This window comes from Ptychodera flava, chromosome 13 (genome assembly GCF_041260155.1).
Source record: "Ptychodera flava strain L36383 chromosome 13, AS_Pfla_20210202, whole genome shotgun sequence".
Lineage (NCBI taxonomy): Eukaryota > Metazoa > Hemichordata > Enteropneusta > Ptychoderidae > Ptychodera > Ptychodera flava.
The window spans coordinates 23,952,052-23,974,869 of record NC_091940.1 but is presented as its reverse complement, the minus strand read 5'-3'; the positions used below and the strand labels follow the sequence as shown (position 1 = coordinate 23,974,869).

General features: G+C 37.6%; 2 protein-coding genes across 4 annotated transcripts in view; both read left to right on the top strand.

Annotated features, from left to right (window-relative positions):
* Positions 1-1,789, top strand: part of LOC139147933 (solute carrier family 28 member 3-like) — a 13,429-nt gene extending 11,640 nt beyond the window's left edge. For both annotated transcript variants that reach the window (XM_070719162.1, XM_070719163.1), the window contains exon 12: positions 1-1,789. This exon is cut by the window's left edge and continues 417 nt beyond it. The gene's annotated coding sequence lies outside the window, so the exon portion shown is untranslated.
* Positions 1,790-3,167: 1,378 nt separating this feature from the next.
* LOC139147934 (solute carrier family 28 member 3-like) lies at positions 3,168-22,615 on the top strand. Of its 2 annotated transcripts, XM_070719164.1 has the most exons (12): positions 3,168-3,430; positions 3,933-4,273; positions 13,208-13,375; positions 14,942-15,225; positions 15,935-16,076; positions 16,691-16,882; positions 17,651-17,812; positions 18,307-18,563; positions 19,046-19,214; positions 20,151-20,327; positions 21,003-21,183; positions 21,662-22,503. In XM_070719164.1, the coding sequence occupies exons 2-12, from the start codon at positions 4,181-4,183 to the stop codon at positions 21,775-21,777; spliced, it is 1,941 nt and encodes a 646-aa protein (XP_070575265.1). In that variant the 5' UTR covers positions 3,168-3,430; positions 3,933-4,180; the 3' UTR covers positions 21,778-22,503. The 2 variants fall into 2 exon arrangements, with proteins under 2 accessions (XP_070575265.1, XP_070575266.1); XM_070719165.1 differs by having other exon boundaries at positions 3,424-4,273; positions 21,662-22,615.
* Positions 22,616-22,818: the final 203 nt, after the last annotated feature.

Here is a 22,818-nt window from a genome sequence, read left to right as displayed (position 1 = left end):
TTCTTTGGTTTCAGGTTCTTTCCACCTTAGCCATTTCGAACATTCTCCGAGCTATCCAACCTACGGATCGTTGCACCTTTCGTGGGGAATTTCAAACGTCGCGTTGAACACAAGGATATTATTCAGAAATGAATATTTCGGTTCACTCATTGCGTCTCTGATGAACAGTGTCCATTCAGAGCACGCAAAAAGGAACAAATTCTGATCAGGATGCTTGGGTGTCCGGGATTGAAACCCTTCCAACCGTGGATCCAAGATTTGTACATCCCATTGTTTGGGTGCATTCGTTTTGTGTATCCACTGTAGTTTCTTGTTCTACTCCCAGAAGGACAGCCATTTTGTGTACAGTCGGCATAATTATTGTTTAAAATCGAATGCAAGTCCGGACTAGAATTCCTTTGTCATCAATAACAATGATTACGTTCTGTACATATGCATATACAGAGTATGTGCCAAACAGAATTTTGTTATTCTAGCATGCTGTTTGGAGTAGAACAAGACACTGCGGTCGATACACAGAACAAAACATGCTTGATTGGCCAAAAGGTACATCCCTTTGATACAAATATGTTAATTGTGTCCAGTTTTCCTGACAGATGAGGGAAGTCATCCTCTTTCCAGTGTTTCCAAAGTTTTTTTTATGTGATTGCAAAAGGGACAATAAGTGTTATGTTTACCTTCATTTATAGTTTGGCTTGTAATTATACAGGCATAATTGTAATTATACAGGAAGCACTGTTACTGTTTATCAAGAAACTTACTAAAACGTCAATATTTAACAACTTAAAGTCAATATTTAACAACACTAACATATACATGTATACAAGTTTATTAGGGAAAATATTTCATAGTTTACCCGTAGACTACCATGAAAAGTGAAATAATACTTTTTGGTGAAATTCCAATATCGTGTTTGTTGTTCTTTCAAATACCCTATTTGAATCCAGTACATTTGTATCAATTGTCAAACATTTATAAAATCGCAGATTTAGTTAGTATAGTATTGTAAAATATATTCATAATTACTCATAGACTCCAATGTATGGTGAATCAACATCTTCGATGATATTCCAAAATCAAATCTTGTACACATATGCTCTTGTAACCACCCTAATATAATCAAGTACATGTATATCCATTAACAAACATCTTTTAAATGCACAGATTTTGCCAGTTGTATATTGGGTTAAATATTATTCATAGTTTTCTCATAGACTACCATGTATAGTGAATTAACTTTATCGATGAAATCCAAAAATCAAGTTTTTTTGTACACGCATGCACTTTTTACCTGCCACTTCAGGCAAAGTACATTTACATGAATTATCGAACATATACAAATGCACAGATATAACTTGTTTTTGTGGGGAAAAATTCAATAGTTTGCCCAATAGACTCCCATGTATTAGAATTTGATATTTTTGAACAAAGCACCATATCGGCCACATTTTCGCGTTCCAGTAGTTGTGCAAACATTTGGTGACCCATCCCAAAAGGCATGCTTAAAATTTCATGACCCTGTAAAAATGATTGCGCATACCAAAAGAAATTGCGACCCACCTGTAATTTCTGTCTAATCCCTTTGAGGGGATATCAAAATTATAGCAAAGCGGAAGGGTCATTTCAACTACATCTGAAATGATCTGAGAACTTTTTTTATTCTCCCGCCCCCCTCGGGTGTCATTATTGCTGAAATTATATCACCACTCAAATGGACTTATCGACAACGATAAACTGCCACTTTCACCTATATTGCCTTTCTACATAAAAGCACTATTACTGAACATTATCAATTCATGCCAGTCTGTGTCTTCTATACGTGATGACAGACGTTATCCAAATTAAAATAAAGTAACACGGAGGTAAAAATGAAATGTTTCATTGAACATGCCCTTGCACTACACCTTATTCATGGTGTTTTCAGTACTTTTGTTCTGTGTATCAACTCAACATTCCCATTCTACTACCAGCATTAAGAATCTCAACATAACCTGTTTATGACCAATGGCTAATGTTATTGTGGGAAAATGAATTCAAGTGAGGACTAGAATTTGTATCCAACAATTATATTGCTGATTGTACACATAACAGCTGTGTTGAGAAGCCAGTTTCTTGTCATTCATGATGCTTCAGTAAATACAATAAGAAACTGCAGTTGTTTCAAGGATGAAATGCTGAAAAATATAACCTGAAAGTTAGACATACTTGGCCTTTAAGTAACTGTATTGCACAAAGGCGTTTATTTATTTCGTGATGTCATAGGGTATAAGCATAGTTTATTCTAACTTTGGTGGTCTATGCTGTGACCACAAAACACAAGCCTATAAGATATTCGACTAGGCATGGCATGCAAAACATCCTTTTCGTTACATGTTATAAACCAAATAAAAAAAAGATATCGGGCTGAACTTTAAAATTCTTTGGTTTTTGGAAAAGAGATGCAAATTGAATGTACTGTCAAATTAATTTTCGAACTCTTGGCATAATTATTTTTCATGAATTTTGCTGCATTTATCATTAGAGTTGACGTTCAATTGTCGACCACTCACCATGTAGCATAGATTAGAAGAATGCAGGCAGTTTAAATTACTTGTTATAATATTACTTGCTTAACAACAAGCTTCTATGAAACCTTAATTCTCAGACTGTCAGGTTTACATAAAGAATATTAGGTCACAATGGTCAAATGGAAAAATGCTACTATTTTTCTGATAGAGTTACGATGGCCTGTCATATCCCTATCACTTTTATTAAAAGAAGATCGTAATAATGACCGACAGAAAGTATTTTACCCATTATAGGCAACCAACCCCCCTCCCCTGTGCGCTTGTTATCATATCATCACAAAATCCACCATGCTGCTGTAATAATGTGATCACCAGATTAATACCTTTCACAGCCCAGATCACAAACAAATGCTTGAGATCGAAACTATGAAATGAGAAAGCAATCTTGGATGAAGAACTCAAACATAATTATGAAAAACTAGCAATCATAAATATCCGACCAAGATGGCGCCTGTCAGGTACGCCTCGTTTCAAGTATTGAATTTTGAATTTTGCATTTTGAATTTTGCATTTTTCGTTTTGAATTTTAAAGAACTCCCTCGGCCATCTTACTTGTGCCTCTTCTCTTTTATACAAGCAAGTTGTCAGCTTTTCTCAGAGATCGAACGAGTTACTTTTGGGTCTGCGCATGAGTGAGTTTCTAGCGGACGGGTGAAACTCCCCTGCATCGCGTGCACCCCACTCATCACGTTCACCCTTTCACCCGTTTCACCTGTTTCATATGAAAACAGAACACAAATCATCGCGTTCACCCCACTTCAACCAAGTCTAGACTTTGACCTGGATTATCGCAATGCGATCTTCGCTGTCTGGGTCGCCGAGTGGTATAAAAGCGTGGCATCTGCGTCTGTGTGGTGAGAAAGGTAAGTCTCGGCACGAGGAATGGTGGTTTCAGCGATAACACCGCTATATCTCGCTTTTACTTCCATGGTCGCTGTAACTCCAGAAAATCACATTAAAAATTATAGTGATATTCTCAAACTCATAAAAAGTCCAGTTTGATATGATATAAACATGTGTAACCTCATTTCCTGTACTACAACAAAACTACTGTATATGTATACTTATGCAAATGTAACCTTTACTGCAAGCACCTTATGAATGTCGTACGAGTGTAACATTTGTATAAAAAGTACAAATACATTCATGTGAATGCACCCATTGCCAGATACATTTACATCTTCGGTGTTTCGGAGGTACACCGTCAGACTAAGAAAAGCTTGGAAATGGTTATAAAACTTGACAAAGGAAAAGTCTAATGTGCTACAAGGCTCTGACAGCTTGACCTCCCGTGACTATTGTGTCCTATCTTCCCCTTATCTTGATCGCAGGTCAAATAAACGTCGTGGTGTGTTTTGATTCTAGCTTGTTATCAAATGAGATTTCAAGGTTTTCTTAGGTGCATAAAAGCGTCCATACTTGTCTGTGGTGACTCTTAGAAGCATAATTTTCCAGTGCCACCGTCACTTACACCTGGATTTTGAGAGATCGCATGCATGTAACGCTGAGGTGTGTCTTGTCAGGACTTTGCGCACCTATTCATCTGTGAGTTGAGAAAAGTGTTCAACTGATTTCCGGTCGTCTTTGACTAAGTTCGGTGCACATGACGCAACATGGAGAGTAAAAAACCGCATTATCCAAGAGACTTTGAACTGTTGCCACAGGACGAAAGCAAGGTGAACGTCACGGTGAACATTTGGGAGGATGTAAGTAAATAAAACACCTTCTTTTACATCATGTCCAAAGCTACAGTGTGTTCTTGGACTAGCCGCAGGTGTAATACAAGACTGATAGTACGAAATGTCGTAATATAACACCTCTATTTATTGCTCACGTGTTGATACACGTGGGCATATGTCGCAGTGATGTCTGTCTGTCTGTGTGTCTGTGTGTCTGTGTGTCTGTCTGTCTGTCTGTCTGTCTGTCTGTGTACTCAATATCTCAAAAACGGCTCATCAGATCAGAATCAAATCTGGTACATAGATTCAGTTTGCAAATGGCAAGAACTGATTAGTTTTTGGTGGGTGTGGCTTGCTTACTTTTTTCTCATTTGCATAATTAATGATTTTAGAAAAAACTGATATATATTGACAACGACTGCACACAATTTGATGAGATTCGCTACAAATGTTGATCACACCAAGATATATCAGCTTTGAAAGATATTAAGGGGTGACGTGAAAGATAATTACTAATTTGCATGTTTAATGAAATTTCCTAATTAGGAGTATATATCTGAATTTACTCGATCAAAATTGACGAAACTTGGTATGCATATTGAAGATACTATGATTTAACCTTATTGAAAGTCATTAAGCATTTTACTTCATCCAAATCCTAATTTGCATATTTAATGACCTTTTGAAATTAAGGATATATATTTGAAGTTACATGACCAAATTGATGAAACTTGCTATGTACATTAAAGATACTATGATAGAACATTATTAAATGTCATTAAGCATTTTTACATCAGCCAATTCCTAATTTGCATATTTTATGAACTTTCCTAATTAGGGGTATTTATTTGACACTAAAGTTTATGAAACTGGCTATGTACATTAAAGATACTATGATAGAACATTATTGAAAATCATTAAGCATTTGAACTTTAGCCAATTCCTTATTTGCATATTTAATGAACTTTCATAATCAGGGATATTTATCTGTATTGACTGAACAAAAGTCGACAAAATTGCTATGTACATGAAAGATGCAACGATACGACATTATTGAAAGTCATTAAGCATTTTTACTTCATCCAGCTCCTAATTTGCATATTTAATAAATTTTTGAAATTAGGGATATATATTTGAATTTACATTACCAAATTGATGAAACTTGCTATGTACATTAAAGATACTATTATGTAAGCTAACATTATTGAAAGGCATTAAGCATTTTTGCTTCAGCCAATTCCTAATGTGTGTATTTAATTAACGTTCCTAATTAGGGATATATTCTTGGATTTATTTGATCAAAGTTGGCATAACATGCTATGACATTGATGATTATACAGATTATACCAATATTGGAAGTCATTTCGCACTTAAGTTTTCATGTCAGCTAATTAATAGTTTGCATATCTAATGAGCTTTCAAAGTTTGGAATATATAGTTTGAAGGACTTGACCAAAGGCAATTACACTTGCTATATAAGTGGTGATACAATTATAGCAGTCAAAGAAATTAATTATTTTTATTTCAGTTAATTACATATTTTAATACTTATTGACCTATAGAGTTAATCTGTGGTAAATATTGTTTATTATGTTGATCATAATACTTTCAATGAAGTTGCAAACATGTGGCAAATGTTCAAATTTATACATAACTGCAATATATAATGAAACACGTGAGCATTTACAGTTCATATCTGGTCATTGACAGCATTTGTCGGTGTGGCAAGTACCAGCATAGACCCTAATTAGGGTCTATGGTACCAGTAGAACATCATATCACGGTCCCTCTCCAATAATTTGTACAAAGGGCTCGATGCTCTCTGGTCACAACGGGGGGGGGGGGGGGGGGGGGTAATCGACGGACTTTTTTGATCCGTGTTGATACCCGTGGGCATATGTCGCAGTGATGTCTGTCTGTCTGTGAGTCTGTGTGGTCTGTGTGTCTGTCTGTCTGTCTGTCTGTCTGTGTACTCAATATCTCAAAAACGGCTCATCAGATCAGAATCAAATCTGGTACATAGATTCAGTTTGCAAATGGCAAGAACTGATTAGTTTTTGGTGGGTGTGGCTTGCTTACTTTTTGCTCATTTGCATAATTAATGATTTTAGAAAAAACTGATATATATTGACAACGACCGCACACAATTTGATGAAATTCGCTACAAATGTTGATCACACCAAGATATATCAGCTTTGAAAGATATTAAGGGGTGATGTGAAAGATAATTACTAATTTGCATGTTTAATGAAATTTCCTAATTAGGAGTATATATCTGAATTTACTCGATCAAAATTGACGAAACTTGGTATGCATATTGAAGATACTATGATTTAACCTTATTGAAAGTCATTAAGCATTTTTACTTCATGCAAATCCTAATTTGCATATTTAATGACCTTTTGAAATTAAGGATATATATTTGAATTTGCATGACCAAAATTGATGAAACTTGCCATGTACATTAAAGATACTATGATAGAACATTATTAAATGTCATTTAGCATTTTTACTTCAGCCAATTCATAATTTGCATATTTTATAACTTTCCTAATTAGGGGTATTTATCTGAATTGACAAGACCACAGTTGACGAAACTGGCTATATACATTAAAGATACTATGATAGAATATTATTGTAAGTCATTAAGCATTTGAACATTAGCAAATTCCCTATTTACATATTTAATGAACTTTCATAATCAGGGATATTTATCTGTATTGACGAGACCAAAGTTGACGAAACTTGTTTTTTTACATAAAGATACTATGATACGACGTTACTGAAAGTCATTAAGCATTTTTACTTCATCCAGCTCCTAATTCGCATATTTAATGAATTTTGAAATTAGGGATATATATTTGAATTTACATGACCAAAATTGATGAAACTTCCTATGTACATTAAAGATACTATTATGTAGGCTAACATTATTGAAAGGCATTAAGCATTTTTGCTTCAGCCAATTCCTAATGTGTGTATTTAATGAACTTTCCTAATTAGGGATATATACTTGGATTTATTTGATCAAAGTTGGCATAACATGCTATGTATATTGATGATTATACCAGGTTATACCAATATTGATGGTCATTTCACACTTAAGTTTTCGTGTCAGCTAATTTATAGTTTGCATATCTAATGAGCTTTTAAAGTTTGGAATATATAGTTTGAAGGACTTGACCAAAGGCATGCAATACACTTGCTATATAAAGTGGTGATACAATGACAGCAGTCAAAGAAATTAACTATTTCTGTTTCAGCTAATTGCGTATTTGAATACTTAATGACCTATAAAGTTAATCTGTGGTGAATATTGTTCATTATGTTGATCATAATACTTTCAATGAAGTTGCAAACATGTGGCAAAGGTTCAAATTTACACATTACTTCTATATATAATGAAACACGTGAGCATTTACAGTTCATATCTGGTTTACATCTATGGTCACAAATAGCATGTATCCAGAGTAATTAACGGGCAAGAGTGGCATCTTTGGATGTTGGCGCTTCTTTGGTTTTTTCGTAGGCACTACTGTACTAAAACGCCGGCACTACTCCTTTTTACTTGCAGGGAGGTCGCCTGAACAGGAAGGCACTCGATATCTCCCTCGAGCCATGTTCAGACCGCAGTTTAAATGTTTGATCTTGAGTGCATCAATATGGACATATATATATATATATATATATATAATATACACACCACACACCAATGTATACAATGTGCCCTCCCGGTATCACCATAATGGCTTTATGGCAATCTCTTGAACTTGGGCACAGAGAGTACGATTATATATGCCCATATTGAGTCCATCAATATGGGCGTATATATATATATATATATATATATATATATATATATATATTTACATATAATCCCATGGTATTTTTCTCTGTTTGACGTCATCGTATACGAGTGTTTTTCGCGGAGCCGTACAACTTCGAGCCGAAGGCGAGAAGTTGTGCGGCTCCGCGAAAAACACGAGTATACGATGACGTCAAACAGAGAAAAATTCCATGGGATTATATATTTATCACATGAACAGTCTTCTTATTTTTCTTTGATGTGGATGGATCAAAATTATTGTAACAAATTGCATGATTTTTATCGCGATTTTGTGTTTTATTTACGCGGATTACTTACATTTAATGAGTAAAGCGGTCCGTCACCCAGGAGATGTGCAAATGTTTACAGACATAAATCCCATTAAGCTAAAACTTTGATACATGGAATGGTATCTCCACCAATCAGACATACGGATTCGGTCACGTGCGCGTGTCAATCATTGTCTCGCGCTGGAGCGATGCCAAGGCAAGTCTGCCATCGGCGGACATAGCTTTCACCGCGCTGGCGACGGATAACGATAGTATTTTGAGTTATTTAGAATATTTAGAATTATATTTATAAAGCGAATGCAACGGCACGATCGAAACAGTAGTTATCATTCTTAGAGATGCTGTGGCTTTTAAAATATCACAAGTTTACGGCCTTGGCGAGCCCGAAAGTTTCAGATCGATGACACACACAGTGTACGCTTGTAGTGGGCACTATAGCCGTCACCGGTCTCCGCCGGTGGCCATCTCAGTCGTCAATGTTTTCGTCATACGGACTTTGATATTTGCTGTAACACATATATCGCCCGTAGGTACTTCCCAATTTTGTTACTTGACGGGAACTCTGTTCTGTTGTGAGTGATGTCCGAGTCAACTTTCGAAATGCATCGGATTCTACAGCGCTGCACTGCAGAGTTTACGCTACAGTTCGACAGCTTAGGCTTGATTCCGATCGAGAAACAACGGGGTCGGAATAGTATTTGTGTGATGAAGGAAATTTATCGTTGTTCGTCGATATTTGTGCCTTCTATGTCGCTTCCCGAAGTTTATACAGTATTCATTTATTAAGTTGAACTTTCGTTGAGGTGTATCTTTCGGGTTTATCGCCAACCGGATCGCGGACGACGTCGCTTGGCGATCGCAGGTACGACGATATCCACATTGAGCCTTGCGACTGGAGCCGTGACGTTACTGAGCCAAACGATCGACGGTATCCTCATTCGATTCTTGGGAATAGTAAAGCTTTAGCGACTCGAAATTTCGTTGTTTCCGTATCTGGATTTATCGGGTCATCTTTTTGTCAAAATGCCATGAGAGCACGGCATCGATCACGACAAATCGGTCTGTGTCGCGACGTGCACGTACGAACGGTACCATTGCAGGAAAAAAGTTCCGGTTAATGACGTACAACAGCGGTAATATGGATTTCTTATCTGTGCTGGTGTACGTCACACAGGTGGAGATACGGGCCAGTTCATGTGATATATATAATATATATATATATATATATATATATATATATATAGATATATATATATATATATATATATATATATATATATGACGCGGTATCGCCCAAACTTCGTGTAATAACCCCTTTATCATACATGCATGCTTTGGTTATGACTGTTTTCCTACGGACGTTCCGAAATTTATGGAAGACCGGTCACGACATGCGACATGCGAGTTTTTTTAAACTGCGACCTGGGAGTTCTTAAACTGCGACATGCGAGTTCTTAAACTGCGACGTGCGAGTTGCAAAACTAATATGGCGTTTGCATACATGTCATTTTCGTTCTCCTCCTAACAATGGATTACAGAGGTAGAGACGAGCTTATTTCTGCATACTTCTACAATGGATACACCCTGGGAGAAATAGCGGCCAAGTTAGGACTCCGACATGTATGGAAGACCGGTCACGACCTGCGACACGCGACATACGACCTGCGTCTTAACTGTGATCTGCGACCTAACCCTAATACCCTAACCCTACCCTAACGCTAACTAACCCTAAGTTATGCCGTTACAATTTTTGTCCCTTGGCCTAACCTCCAGGTTGAGAGCGAAGTAAGGCTTTTTACGAGAGAAAACCTAACCCCCTAACCCTACCCTAACCGCTACCCTAACCGTAACCCTAACCCCTAACCCTAACCCTAACCGCAGATCGCAGTTTTAAAAACTCGCATGTCGCATGTCGTGACCGGTCTTCCATAGAAATTAGCGACGAGGTCAACTGGAATCGACCTTGCTTGCTCATCGCTGTACTGATAAAAAGTTGGCTGCTAAGGAGTGATCACAACCATATCATTCACTTCTTGATATTATTCCGCTGTTGGGCCATTCCACTTCAAATGAGGGTTTATCGCACACTTTTAAAGCGAACAATTTAAATATTAAGATGTCGACACAGGTTTTCACACTTTGAAGAAGATTTACTTTTAGCGTGAAATGGCGATGGATGTAAAAATGCCTGGAGTGTGTAAAATGAGTGTGTTTTCGTGTTTTGAAACATAAACTCATCCCTTCGCGAAAGTTATGAGGCCGGCCAAGATCGGGTCAAAATACTCGCGCCGCGCCAACGTTCGATTTCAAACTCGATCGAGCAGCTGAGAGCATAAAGCAAGCAGCTCTGCGACATCTATGAATGCACAGTGGATATAATAGCCGTACCAGTCAGTTTATCTCCAAGAATTATACATGTCCTTAGTCGTCAAATATGCCGAATTTACCATCTTAGAAAGGAATTTGTGAGCGGATTAGGGGAAACGTGAAGTGCGGAGTAAGCTGTAGCGTCGTAACTCGTTCGTGATTATGTTGCAGTACAAATAAAACATTTGAAAGCTATTTTCATCGTCTGCTCGTATATTTTCGTTACTGGCTCGCCTAAATAGAACTAAATTTCTTTCACAACAACCTAAACGAAAGTTTGACTTTCCTTGTATCTTACAATGTCTCCGAAAGCCGCACCGGTGCCACCGGACAACTATCATGACCTGTGCATCTCAGCACAGTCCTCGTGGTCTATTCAGCTCTGGGACTATTCGCCCAATAGACGTGTGTACATAAACGAGAAAAACCAAGTCAGAAACAAAATGGCTATTTCCCATAGGAATTATCCACCATGTCATCTTCGACGTTCGATTTTACTGTGAAAAGTAGCAAGTTCGTCTATCATGTAACCGTCGATAGTTCCCTATCATTCTCAAAATTTATACCTGGTACTTAATTTGCTTCAAAAACGCTCGTTTTGTGTGATTTTCGGCCGAATTCGACGGACACATCGCTAAAACATAAGCGTGAGCAACATTCCGGTCACCTCACAGTGAACGTCGGGCGCCTCCACTTTACTGACGTTGGCGCCGCGTACCCATGAGGGATGACTGGAAGGTTGTTCACGCCTTATGTTTTGGGCGAGGTGTCTTCTGAACTCGGCCGAAAATCACACAGATATTCATACCTGATACTTATCTGCTTATAAAATGCTCTTTCGTGTGATTTTCGGCCGAATTCGAGAGACACCTCGCCAAAAATAAGCTTGAGCAACATTACAGTCACCCCTCATGGGTATCGGCGCCAATGTCAGTAAAGTGGAGGTGCCCAAGAGGTGACGGAATGTTGCTCACGCTTTGTTTCGATGTGTACGTGGAATCGGCCGAAAAATCACACGAAACGAGCGTTTTTGAGGCAAATTAAGTACCGGCCCGGCCGCGGCCCGCGCGCCGGCAAGATATATCTGAGACACTCTTTGAAAGAGCATTGTGACAGCTTCAATACCAGCAAGTTTGAGTCAGATATTTTGAAGTATTGAGACAAAACATACCAGGTATGAAGTTTGAGAATGATAGGGAACGATCGACGGTTACATGACAGACGAACGTGCTACTTTTCAGAGTAAAATCGAACGTCGAAGATGACATGGTGGCATAATCCCTATAGGAAATAGCCATTTTGTTTCCTGACTTGGGTTTTTCTCGCTTATGTACACACGTCTATGGGGCGAATAGTCCAGAGCTGAATAGACCACGAGTGACTGTGATCTCAGTGACAGGTACAAATCGGAAATATAATATGTGCACCTTGTCTGTCGCGAGTATTTTCAGAGCGGTTAGATTTGAGGCGCATTTATGGCTGAAAACGATGTAATTCACCACTCAGATGCTTAAACTCATCAACAGGAAACTTTTCATATAGCGGTTCTGTCAACCGAGATCGTAATCTTCGGCAGCGCAGAGCAGACGACATGAAAACACCACCGTATGGGACTGGCCGTGAACGATGACAGGTGTCGGGTCGGCAAAACATACACATTTTCGATGCGTTCGTTTGTATGTTTTTGGTACAACTGTACTTGTATCTAAGTGCAATGCCCATGAACTGACTGCAAACAACAAAATTTTGACCATAATCACATTCACAATGACGTTTCGGAGTGTCACAAGTCTAATTCACTCAGCAGTTTTACGTGTATGTGAACATCCCACCGAAGGTCACGCGTACGCGTAGCTGTAAGTAGTTCGGTTACAGTGAAAATATAATTCGTATTTTCACTAGTTAAAATACGGGTTCATATTAGTACCGTCTAAACAATAGGAGAATGGCAATACAGGCATAGCATGTATGATATATATATATATATATATTATATATATATATATATATATATATATATATATATATATATATATTACCCTCAAAGATATAAATGTTTGCTTTAACTTTCCAAAAGGAACTTTAAACCATTCTATGTCAAAATCAAGGATTGAAATCAGCGGGCATTGTATACAATTTAGAGACTGAAAGAAACAAATTGCCTAAATTGTTTACGGAAATTCAAATTAAAAATGGCGTCTAAGCCTAAGCCTATATTTGAACTCTCTCAGAAATAAGTGAATTTTCGATTTCACAAAAAAGATGTTGAAATTTTACTTACTCCACAAGTTTCAAAATGAGTTCAAATATGTGACACAACAGCAAAGTATTGTAAATATTCGAGACCGGTTATCTGTCCGCACGATAATTGGAGCGCATTCTTATTTATTATAAGATACCATGCAGGGGAACTTGGCCCTATGACAATAGCTGTTGAAAATTATAATTCCTCGGTTTGTTGAACTTTGTTGTTGACAGAAAATCAAAGAGGCTGACCTTTCAGATGACGATGACGTTGCAGATGGTGTCCATGACAACGGAATAGCAGGACCGCTTCAAAAGAGGCGACATAGCTGCGAGAAAATCGACATTGCTGACGACGATGGCGATGACCTTGAAGATGACACTGACAACTGCTTTACAAGGGTATGTATGTATGTATGTATGTATGTATGTATGTATGTATGTATGTATGTATGTATGTATGTATGTATGTATGTATGTATGTATGTATGTATGTATGTGTACGTACGTACGTACGTACGTAGTACGTATGTATGTATGTATGTATGTATGTATGTATGTATGTATGTATGTATGTATGTATGTATGTATGTATGTATGTATGTATGTATGTATGTATGTATGTATGTATGTATGTATGTATGTATGTATGTATGTATGTATGTATGTATGTATGTATGTTGATGTATGTATGTATGTATGTATGTATGTATGTATGTATGTATGTATGTATGTATGTATGTATGTATGTATGTATGTATGATGTATGTATGTATGTATGTATGTATGTATGTATGTATGTATGTATGTATGTATGTATGTATGTATGTATGTATGTATGTATGTATGTATGTATGTATGTATGTATGTATGTATGTATGTATGTATGTATGTATGTATGTATGTATGTATGTATGTATGATGTATGTAGTGTATGTATGTATGTATGTATGTATGTATGTATGTATGTATGTATGTATGTATGTATGTTCGATGTATGTATGTATGTATGTATGTATGTATGTATGTATGTATGATGTATGTATGTATGTATGTATGTATGTATGTATGTATGTATGTATGTATGTATGTTCGATGTATGTATGTATGTATGTATGTATGTATGTATGTATGTATGTATGTATGTATGTATGTATGTATGTATGTATGTATGTATGTATGTTCGATGTATGTATGTATGTATGTATGTATGTATGTATGTATGTATGTATGTATGTATGTATGTATGTAGTATGTATGTATGTATGTTATGTATGTATGTATGTATGTATGTATGTATGTATGTATGTATGTATGTATGTATGTATGTATGTATGTATGTATGTATGTATGTTCGATGTATGTATGTATGTATGTATGTATGTATGTATGTATGTATGTATGTATGTATGTATGTATGTATGTATGTATGTATGTATGTATGTATGTATGTATGTATGTATGTATGTTCGATGTATGTATGTATGTATGTATGTATGTATGTATGTATGTATGTATGTACGTATGTATGTTGTATGTATGTATGTATGTATGTATGTATGTATGTATGTATGTATGTATGTATGTATGTATGTATGTATGTATGTATGTATGTATGTATGTATGTATGTATGTATGTATGTATGTATGTATGTATGTATGTATGTATGTATGTATGTATGTATGTATGTATGTATGTATGTATGTATGTTCGATGTATGTATGTATGTATGTATGTATGTATGTATGTATGTATGTATGTATGTATGTATGTATGTATGTATGTATGTATGTATGTATGTATGTATGTATGTATGTATGTATGTATGTATGTATGTATGTATGTATGTATGTATGTATGTATGTATGTGTGTATGTATGTATGGATGTGTGTAGCTATGTATGTATCTCTGAATCTATATATTTCCTATTCTCAAAGAGTCTTTTCGCACTGTAATATCATTTTAGGGTGTTGAAAGAGTACAGGCGGCTGTCTATGGTTTCTTCAACAAATACAAGAGACAGTTGAAGATAGGAATAGTAGTGATTGTGTTAATCCTGTACGCTATTTATTTCTGCTATGCACTTTACTACAACTTTGAGGAAGCTGTAGCACTGCTGGTCATCACGGTGTTTGTGGTTTTCTGCTTTGCCTACGCCTACATGAGGGACAACTTCGGGAGCAGAATACACAGCGCCATATGCATGCCACTGACAGCGTTCGCCGATAAACACTGGAATGTGATACGATGGTACGTTATCCAAGACCAACGTCCAGACAATACTAACTTACCTTTGAACGGAAAGAGCTGTAATTTTTAATAATATTTGCATTATTTTGGGTATCACAGCTTGTACATTTTCGATTCTTTTCTCTAATTTAAAAGCGTGTCGAAATACAACACTATCGCAAATATAGCGCATCATACATTGTTTGGACTACAATTCAGTAGTCAATAATTAAGTTGGTGACAGGAAAATGATTGGACATATGTGCAGGCTATGTTTACAAGTTGAACATAAAGCACTTGATAATTGAAGTAAAATGAAAACATATTTTACAAACATCGAAAATGATGGAAAACACAGCACAAGTTACTGCTGATGTAGATTTCGCTGAAGGTACTTTCGCCTCAGCGAGCAGTGTTTTACTTTCTGTCGCTTATACACACAGCATGTCTTTGCAACAAATTGGTCCCCGATTTATATGCTAGAGAATGCTGTCGACCAAATAGCCCGTTGATTATGGCTTGATGTTACGATCCATTGTCACGCACTTGTTTCAGATATTTGCAGCAAGCCATACTTTGATAATTGCTAGAATCACACACACCAATCTTCCTTGTAGTGATCATTCCATTCTTCATTTTACAATCTTCGTAAAAATAGGGGAGGGAGCATTATGTTGCCCTTTTAAATGGCTTTACAAGACCAATAAAACCCTATGAATTTCATCAACAGGGTGTCAGGATTGGTCATAGTGACTTTAGTAATCATCTGGATCATCGTGGACACCTCCAAGAACCCATCAAACATGATGTCGTTCGTTGGTCTCATAACAATCGTTGTCTTCTGTTTTGTGTTTTCTAAACACCCGTCCAAGGTAAGCTACAGTCACGCAAGATGAAACTAAACGGCATCCTTGAGCATGACACCCGATAACAGTTGCGATCTTGATATTGTTTGTATTATATCACACCTGTTTATTAATGGTGCAAATACAGCGATCTGATTGGTCGAGACATGAAAATGACTGTGCTATATTCGTAATACAGCACGGTTACACCGGTGAGCTCAGGGCAAGTGCAAAGAGGCTTTTGACGTTTCACACCAGGATTTCAATATTACTGTTATCATATAATATCAATAAACCACAGCAGATGGTACACCACTAAGTTTTTGACCAGTTCACTTCAAATGTGCACTCGCTTTTGCTCGTGCACATATGTCGTGATTTCCATCGCTAGGTGTGGTATTTTGCCTAAACACATGACACTTTTCGATATATAAAGATCCCAAGTGGAGTCGAATGCAACCGATTTATACGAAAGCCAAAAACAGTTTTCATGCGAAGCCATTGATGTGGTTGATCGTACTATCGAATAATTGCAACGACTCCATCACTTGTATGATGGGAAAATTTCATTATTGTGGCATACCTTTTCACAGCAAGAATGCAGGGCGCCCTCTACTAACAACTTACGTTTCTTCATCAAGGTTCGTTGGAGACCTGTGATATGGGGTCTTATTCTTCAAATCATTTTGGCTTTGCTGATTCTGCGAACGAACTGGGGCTTCGAAGCCTTTCGCTCGCTCGGAAACAAAGTCAACACGTTCATCAATTACGTTGAAGCGGGATCAGAATTTGTGTTCGGAGAGCTCTGGCACAACCACTATTTCGTATTCAAGGTGAGAGAAGATGAATATATCAGTTGCATATTATCACATCATCAATGGAGGATGCGCAGGCAATTATTGTCTCACCGCATACGTGAATTGATGTACATGCACAGGTATGCGTCGATGCACTGACAAATTCGGTGACTCGATTATACTTTTTTTAAAGTCAGTGTTTAGGTCATTGATGAAACTTTCCTGGTTTATTAATTTCAGTTGAAACGGTATGGTTGGGCAGTAAGTATGGTGCAGGGCATTTGTACTGAAAATAATTCTGTAACTAAGTTCATTGCACACGACTGGAACTAAACTAGAATAATTCGATGGCAGTAATTATAACAAAAGTGTATAGAAATCGAAATGATTACAGCTTAAATTTTACGCGGTAATAGAGTAGATAACTAGAAATGAAAATATACATCACTTCAATCGGATTCATTTCATTGAAAACATATTATTTTGTGTAAATGTTGGTTATCATTGAACGATAAAACTGCAAAAAAATCTGTAATTGATGACTTTTGAGTCAGAGCATTTTTGAAATGTCTCTCACATTTTCGTCAATTTGAGGCATAATAAAATAATGCTAAATGCATTCAGCGCGTAATTGAAATAACCCTCACAGACTACACCGTTAATAGATCGAAAAACTTTATTTTCGTTGAGACCGAGTCTACTTCGTGGCTTTCCAATATGGTTAATATTGCTTTCAAATTGCTGTACATCGATTCTGGTGTTTCACTCGTTTGCTTTAATCATATATGGCGTTCTCCTTCCCAGGTGCTTCCAATAATGATTTTCCTAAGCTCAGTCATCTCATGTCTATATTACGTGGGTCTTATTCAACTCATCATCGGCAAGTTGGCCTGGTTTTTACAGTTCACCATGCACACCTCGGCCAGCGAATCCTTGAACGCGGCTGGAAATGTCTTCCTCAGTATGGTGAGTGTATCACAAAGTGATCACGTGTGTGTGTCATGATATACTGAGTTGCTTGTCCGAAACGGAAAAGTTACCGTTTGTCCCTCACGTGTTAGTTTCAAACACAAATGCATCGACGACGCCGACAACGATGAACTTGCATTTTATTTCCCCCCAAACAACTATGAGAAAACGTAACAAAAATAATAGGTCACAACGGAGCACTTTTTAAAACTTTTAAAAAAGACATCTCACTTGAATTTTATTCCCAAAAGTGAATCAAATACAGTAAGTGTTATTGTTGAAGGTATGCGAAATTTGTTGAAAAGCTCGTGTCCAGCATAGACATCTGGAAGACTTCTTTCGACCTCGTTCACGATCAATTTGAACTCAGTTTCCGCATGGCAGTTCTTACTTTCCCTAGGTCTATTTCCATAAACATTGTCGTATGGAAATTTAAATTGTCACAATTATTTATTTCTTCACTTATTTTGTTTTTTTCGCCATCTAAATAGAGCGAGTCACCACTCCTGGTGGCCCCCTACATAAAAACGATGACGAAATCTGAACTTCACGCCGTGGCGACGGGTGGTTACGCCACAATCGCCGGTAGTATCATGGGAGCGGCCATTGCCTTCGGTCTGAGTCCCTCCTACCTGATCACTGCCTCGGTGATGTCAGCACCGGCTGCTCTGGCCATAGCCAAGTTGTTTTACCCAGAAACTGAAAAATCACGGGCTGATGATGTGAGGGACGTGAAGATTAACATTGGGTAAGTAAATGTCCCGGAGGGAGGAGAGAGAGAGAGAGAGAGAGAGAGAGAGAGAGAGAGAGAGAGAGAGAGAGAGAGAGAGAGAGAGAGAGAGAGAGAGAGAGTCGGCGTTCTCAGTATACTACTATTGATTCAGGTACCGATATTTAAGAGAATACGGTAACCTATTGATTTAACCTCTATGTTCTAATAGTTTCATTTGTTGTACGGCGACACCGTTTCAGTTTTAGGTTGGCGACAGCAGCAAAGAAACCACTCGTCGTGGCAGCCAAGCTCAGTATAGAAAGTTACTTTGTTTTTCTCTCTACCTTAGGAACATCTAAGACGCAATCATTTTGCATCGCTTTGCAAGCATTGCATCGAAAAAAGAATTTCATGATGTCAGTTCACATGACAACCCTCTTTGCCTTATCCACGCCCAAATTTATTAAGTTAGTTTTTTTAAACATAAACCTACGTATTGGGATACCCCTTCATTGCAGGAAGTATCGAAACATTATAGATGCTTTGTCTGGTGGGGCTATGTCGGCTATTCCATTGGCTGTCAACATCGCTGCCAACTTCATTGTGTTTCTCGCTGTCTTGGAATTTCTGAACGCTATGCTATCTTGGGCAGGTGGTTTGGTCGGCTATCCAGATCTTAGTTTTGAGGTAAGTACCGGCAACACTTTACCAACTGTAGTCCATCGGGTGTTGCGTAGCCGTGTACAGTCGCTGCTTATATTAGAATAGTAATAATAGTGATATTTTTGTGAAAGGGGAGCGACCTCGTTCAACGAACTATAGATGATGGCCCGTAGGTCTGGTTACCCTGCACTGTCATTTTGCCCGAGGTAGAATGCGCCCCGGGGGCAGATATTCGGACCTTTAACTCTTCGGACTACTGAAACTTTTACAATGTTTCTTTTGACCAACTACTTGTTGAGGCTCAATTTGAAACTTATGGATTATGGCTTCTGGAATGGATGAACTTTTCAACGGCTTAGTTTTGTGAATATCACGAATTTCATTTTCCCCACTGTGAAACTTCGATGAGTGGCGGCCATTTTGAATTTCAAATTTCGGAAGTATTGGATGATTTGCTTCTCTAGTATCCAAATTTACAGGGTGACACCCCCCGATATGAGGAAAGTTTGCGTAGTAGTTTCTTTCAATTTCATTGCGAACAATTTAATACAGCTAACGTTTTCAAATGTTTTCATGAATTTCTGGTCATTGGTAGACTATGATCTATGGAAATTTAAAGAACACACTGTCTGCACACTCGTCAGATCCTATATGATTATTCATGTCATTACTGTTTCCACTCTGGTCAAAGTTTGTCATATAATCCGTGTTTCACAAAGCCATGTAAACATCCCGGATTTATGGCAGCATGTTACCAAAAGAATAAACCGGGCCAACTAAAATAATGTGAAAGGCTTCTGCAGTGGAAGTGAGGCGTATTTTTGGCTTTGGTCAGATCACACGCAAGTTAGCTGCTGCCTCCATGTGTAAGATATTCCATCGAAAAAATGAAGAAATACTGCTACTTTTTATCCTCACCACTGATTGGTTTATTTGTGACGCATATCTACATACCTATAGCTAATCTGCGCATGGGTGTTCATGCCGCTGGCATATTTGATGGGAGTCGATTGGGAAGATTGTTTCGTGGTTGGTGAACTTCTCGGTATGAAGATTGTGACAAGCGTTACTGTATCGTTCAAGAAACTGGCAATCATCTTGGAAAATCGCGAACTGGGATTGGAGCCAACGATATCTGTGAGTATAGTGTCCTGTGTGGTAACACATTAGACATGGTCGAACATACGCTGTGAGGACAAGGACAGGGAAGTAGTAATGCAAAAAAGGAAAATATTTCAGTACGAATTTGGACTACTGTGAGTGGTAATTTAAGATGTAAGGCAATTTTATAATGTCTATTTAAGTATATATATATATATATATATATATATATCCTCGTGGGAAATATATATACATATATCAATATATATATATTAAAACTATGGTGGTAATATATATTTTATTGAAAATATATGATTTTTCACAACCATTATTTTGGCACTTACAGTAAGTAACTGTAACAATTGTTCTTGACAGTGGTTGCATTGCTTATATTATTGCAAGATTGAGATGTGTTCTTGATCAATAGGTTCCATGAGCTTGAAAACTTGGCCATAAACCTCAAATAAGATGAACACAGCTTTATCCAATAAATAATGTATACTATGAGACTAACATCGACAAATACTGGGTATATCATCGATGCAAAAGCTGAGTTCCATATTACCTCTAAATGCTAGGGAAAACGGTTGCAGAGTGTGAAATAAATAATTAAATATCTGCAGGTACATTGCTCAGTTTTAACGGGTGTGCACACGAAGTGACCTTCCATTGAAATCAGATCGACTGATGTAAGTTTACTCTTTCTCATAGGCTAGGTCCGAGGTGATTGTGACCTACGCACTATGTGGCTTTTCTCACCTGTGTGGTATTGGCATAACGTTGGGGGCGCTGCTTGGCATCGCCCCGGAACGCCGGGACGACATTTCATCGATAGTAGTCAGAGCGATGCTCGCAGGGAACGCAGCCAACTTTCTGACGGCGTGCATAGCAGGTAAGATGAACCAGATAGGTTGGAAATTTGCCAAGTCTTGTTTCTCAGACTGATCAACTTTTTGTTCTTCTTATGTTTTATTTTTGTGATGACGTCTTAAAGAGTCTGCAGCTGTACGTTTTTTCACTATTTTTTTTCGATTTCAACCACATTTTTTTGTTCTACTCCTCAAACTATGTTAAACCACTTGCTTTTTAGCTTGTCGACACAACGTCTTTATGTATAAAACACACTGTAATTACTTACGTGTGAATTCCTGAATTCACAATGCAGTCTACACATATTCAGACAAGCGAATTGACGGACCAGCTGATTACTGTGTATCTCGATATGGTACTGGGCGTATGGGGCTACAATGGCAAATAAAAGATATATATTTTTCTAGGTTTGTACGAAAGTTCCGCTGAAAGCCGCCTCTGGCATACACTCAAAAGAATTCATAAAAAATAAAATATTTTCTGTTGTATGTCTTTTGCAGGTATTCTCTATGAAGGCGATGCCGTACCTACATTGGTGAATGCTACAGGGTTTGAAAACGCAACTTTAGGGAACTTAACCTTGAATAACATAACAGAATCAATTAGCCTCACGTAGGACTACTACTGAACTACCGACATGAGTTGTAATATTCTCCCTTCGCAATCCATGTCTAATCGAACTCCGCTACGTTTGATAGTCGCGGAGGACGACTTTCTTTTTTAATCGGAAATACTGTCAAAGTCGACGATCATGCATGCGTTAAGCATATCCGTTGCTGCCGTGATGTTTCTACGTAAGTCTTGACCGAGTGTGTAATATAAGGCCAGGTAACGCACATTTCGGGGATAGGAAAGTCGAAGCAACAAAGTTTCGACTTACTTGCTCTAAAGTAGTATTTTTGAGAATAGGCTTTGACCTGGCCTGGCCTCTCTAACATATCTACTTAGAATTGCACACGTGAATTGAACTTGAGGTGCTGTAAGGAAGCCGAAGATTTTGTCAAACAAAGCATGGCAGATGTACAAAGTTTCAGTGATTCGAAACTGCATCACATGATTGATGTTACTGAATGGAACCAACAACATGTGTCCCTTGAACTAAAGTCGAAGTTAGTTAAAAGTTCAATTAAGTCATCCCACATGAAAGTTATCTGCTCACTGCACAGCCAATTATTTTGCTCTAAAGCGATTTCATTAAATGCATGTGTTTGGTAAAATAATGTACTACAGCAGCATTGATCCCGATTGATTGTAGGTGCCACAAAACACAGCTCCTGTAAAACCAGCTGTTTCCAGTGGCAAGCATTCTCAAATATTACAATGCTTTCATCCACACCACTATGGACACCATATCTTTGTATTTAATCAGTTCTTTTTACGTATGTGTTTGTGCAATTTTAAACATGGAAATGAAAACTATGTATATCATAGTGACTATGGTTTACTTAAAAACATTCAGTTGCAACTTGCATGTATTCAATACTAGGGGTGATTTAGAGTCCGGACAATTTATGCTGCGGTATCCTTGAGACGGTATAACTCATAACTCTCGGTTAAGCAGAATAGTATTTAGTCATTTTTGACTTATTAGTCTAGTCGGAAGGTAGGGTTCCCATGCACCCCATGGATGTATTTTTTTAACCTACATTTTTGTAAT

Excerpts from the sequence above, each read along its gene's own strand:
- LOC139147934 (XM_070719165.1), top strand. The coding sequence starts at position 4,181 with ATGGAGAGTAAAAAACCGCATTATCCAAGAGACTTTGAACTGTTGCCA. Across the intron at positions 15,226-15,934 it reads CACTGGAATGTGATACGATG|GGTGTCAGGATTGGTCATAG; the intron begins GTACGTTATCCA and ends TTTCATCAACAG. Across the intron at positions 19,215-20,150 it reads ATCCAGATCTTAGTTTTGAG|CTAATCTGCGCATGGGTGTT; the intron begins GTAAGTACCGGC and ends ACATACCTATAG.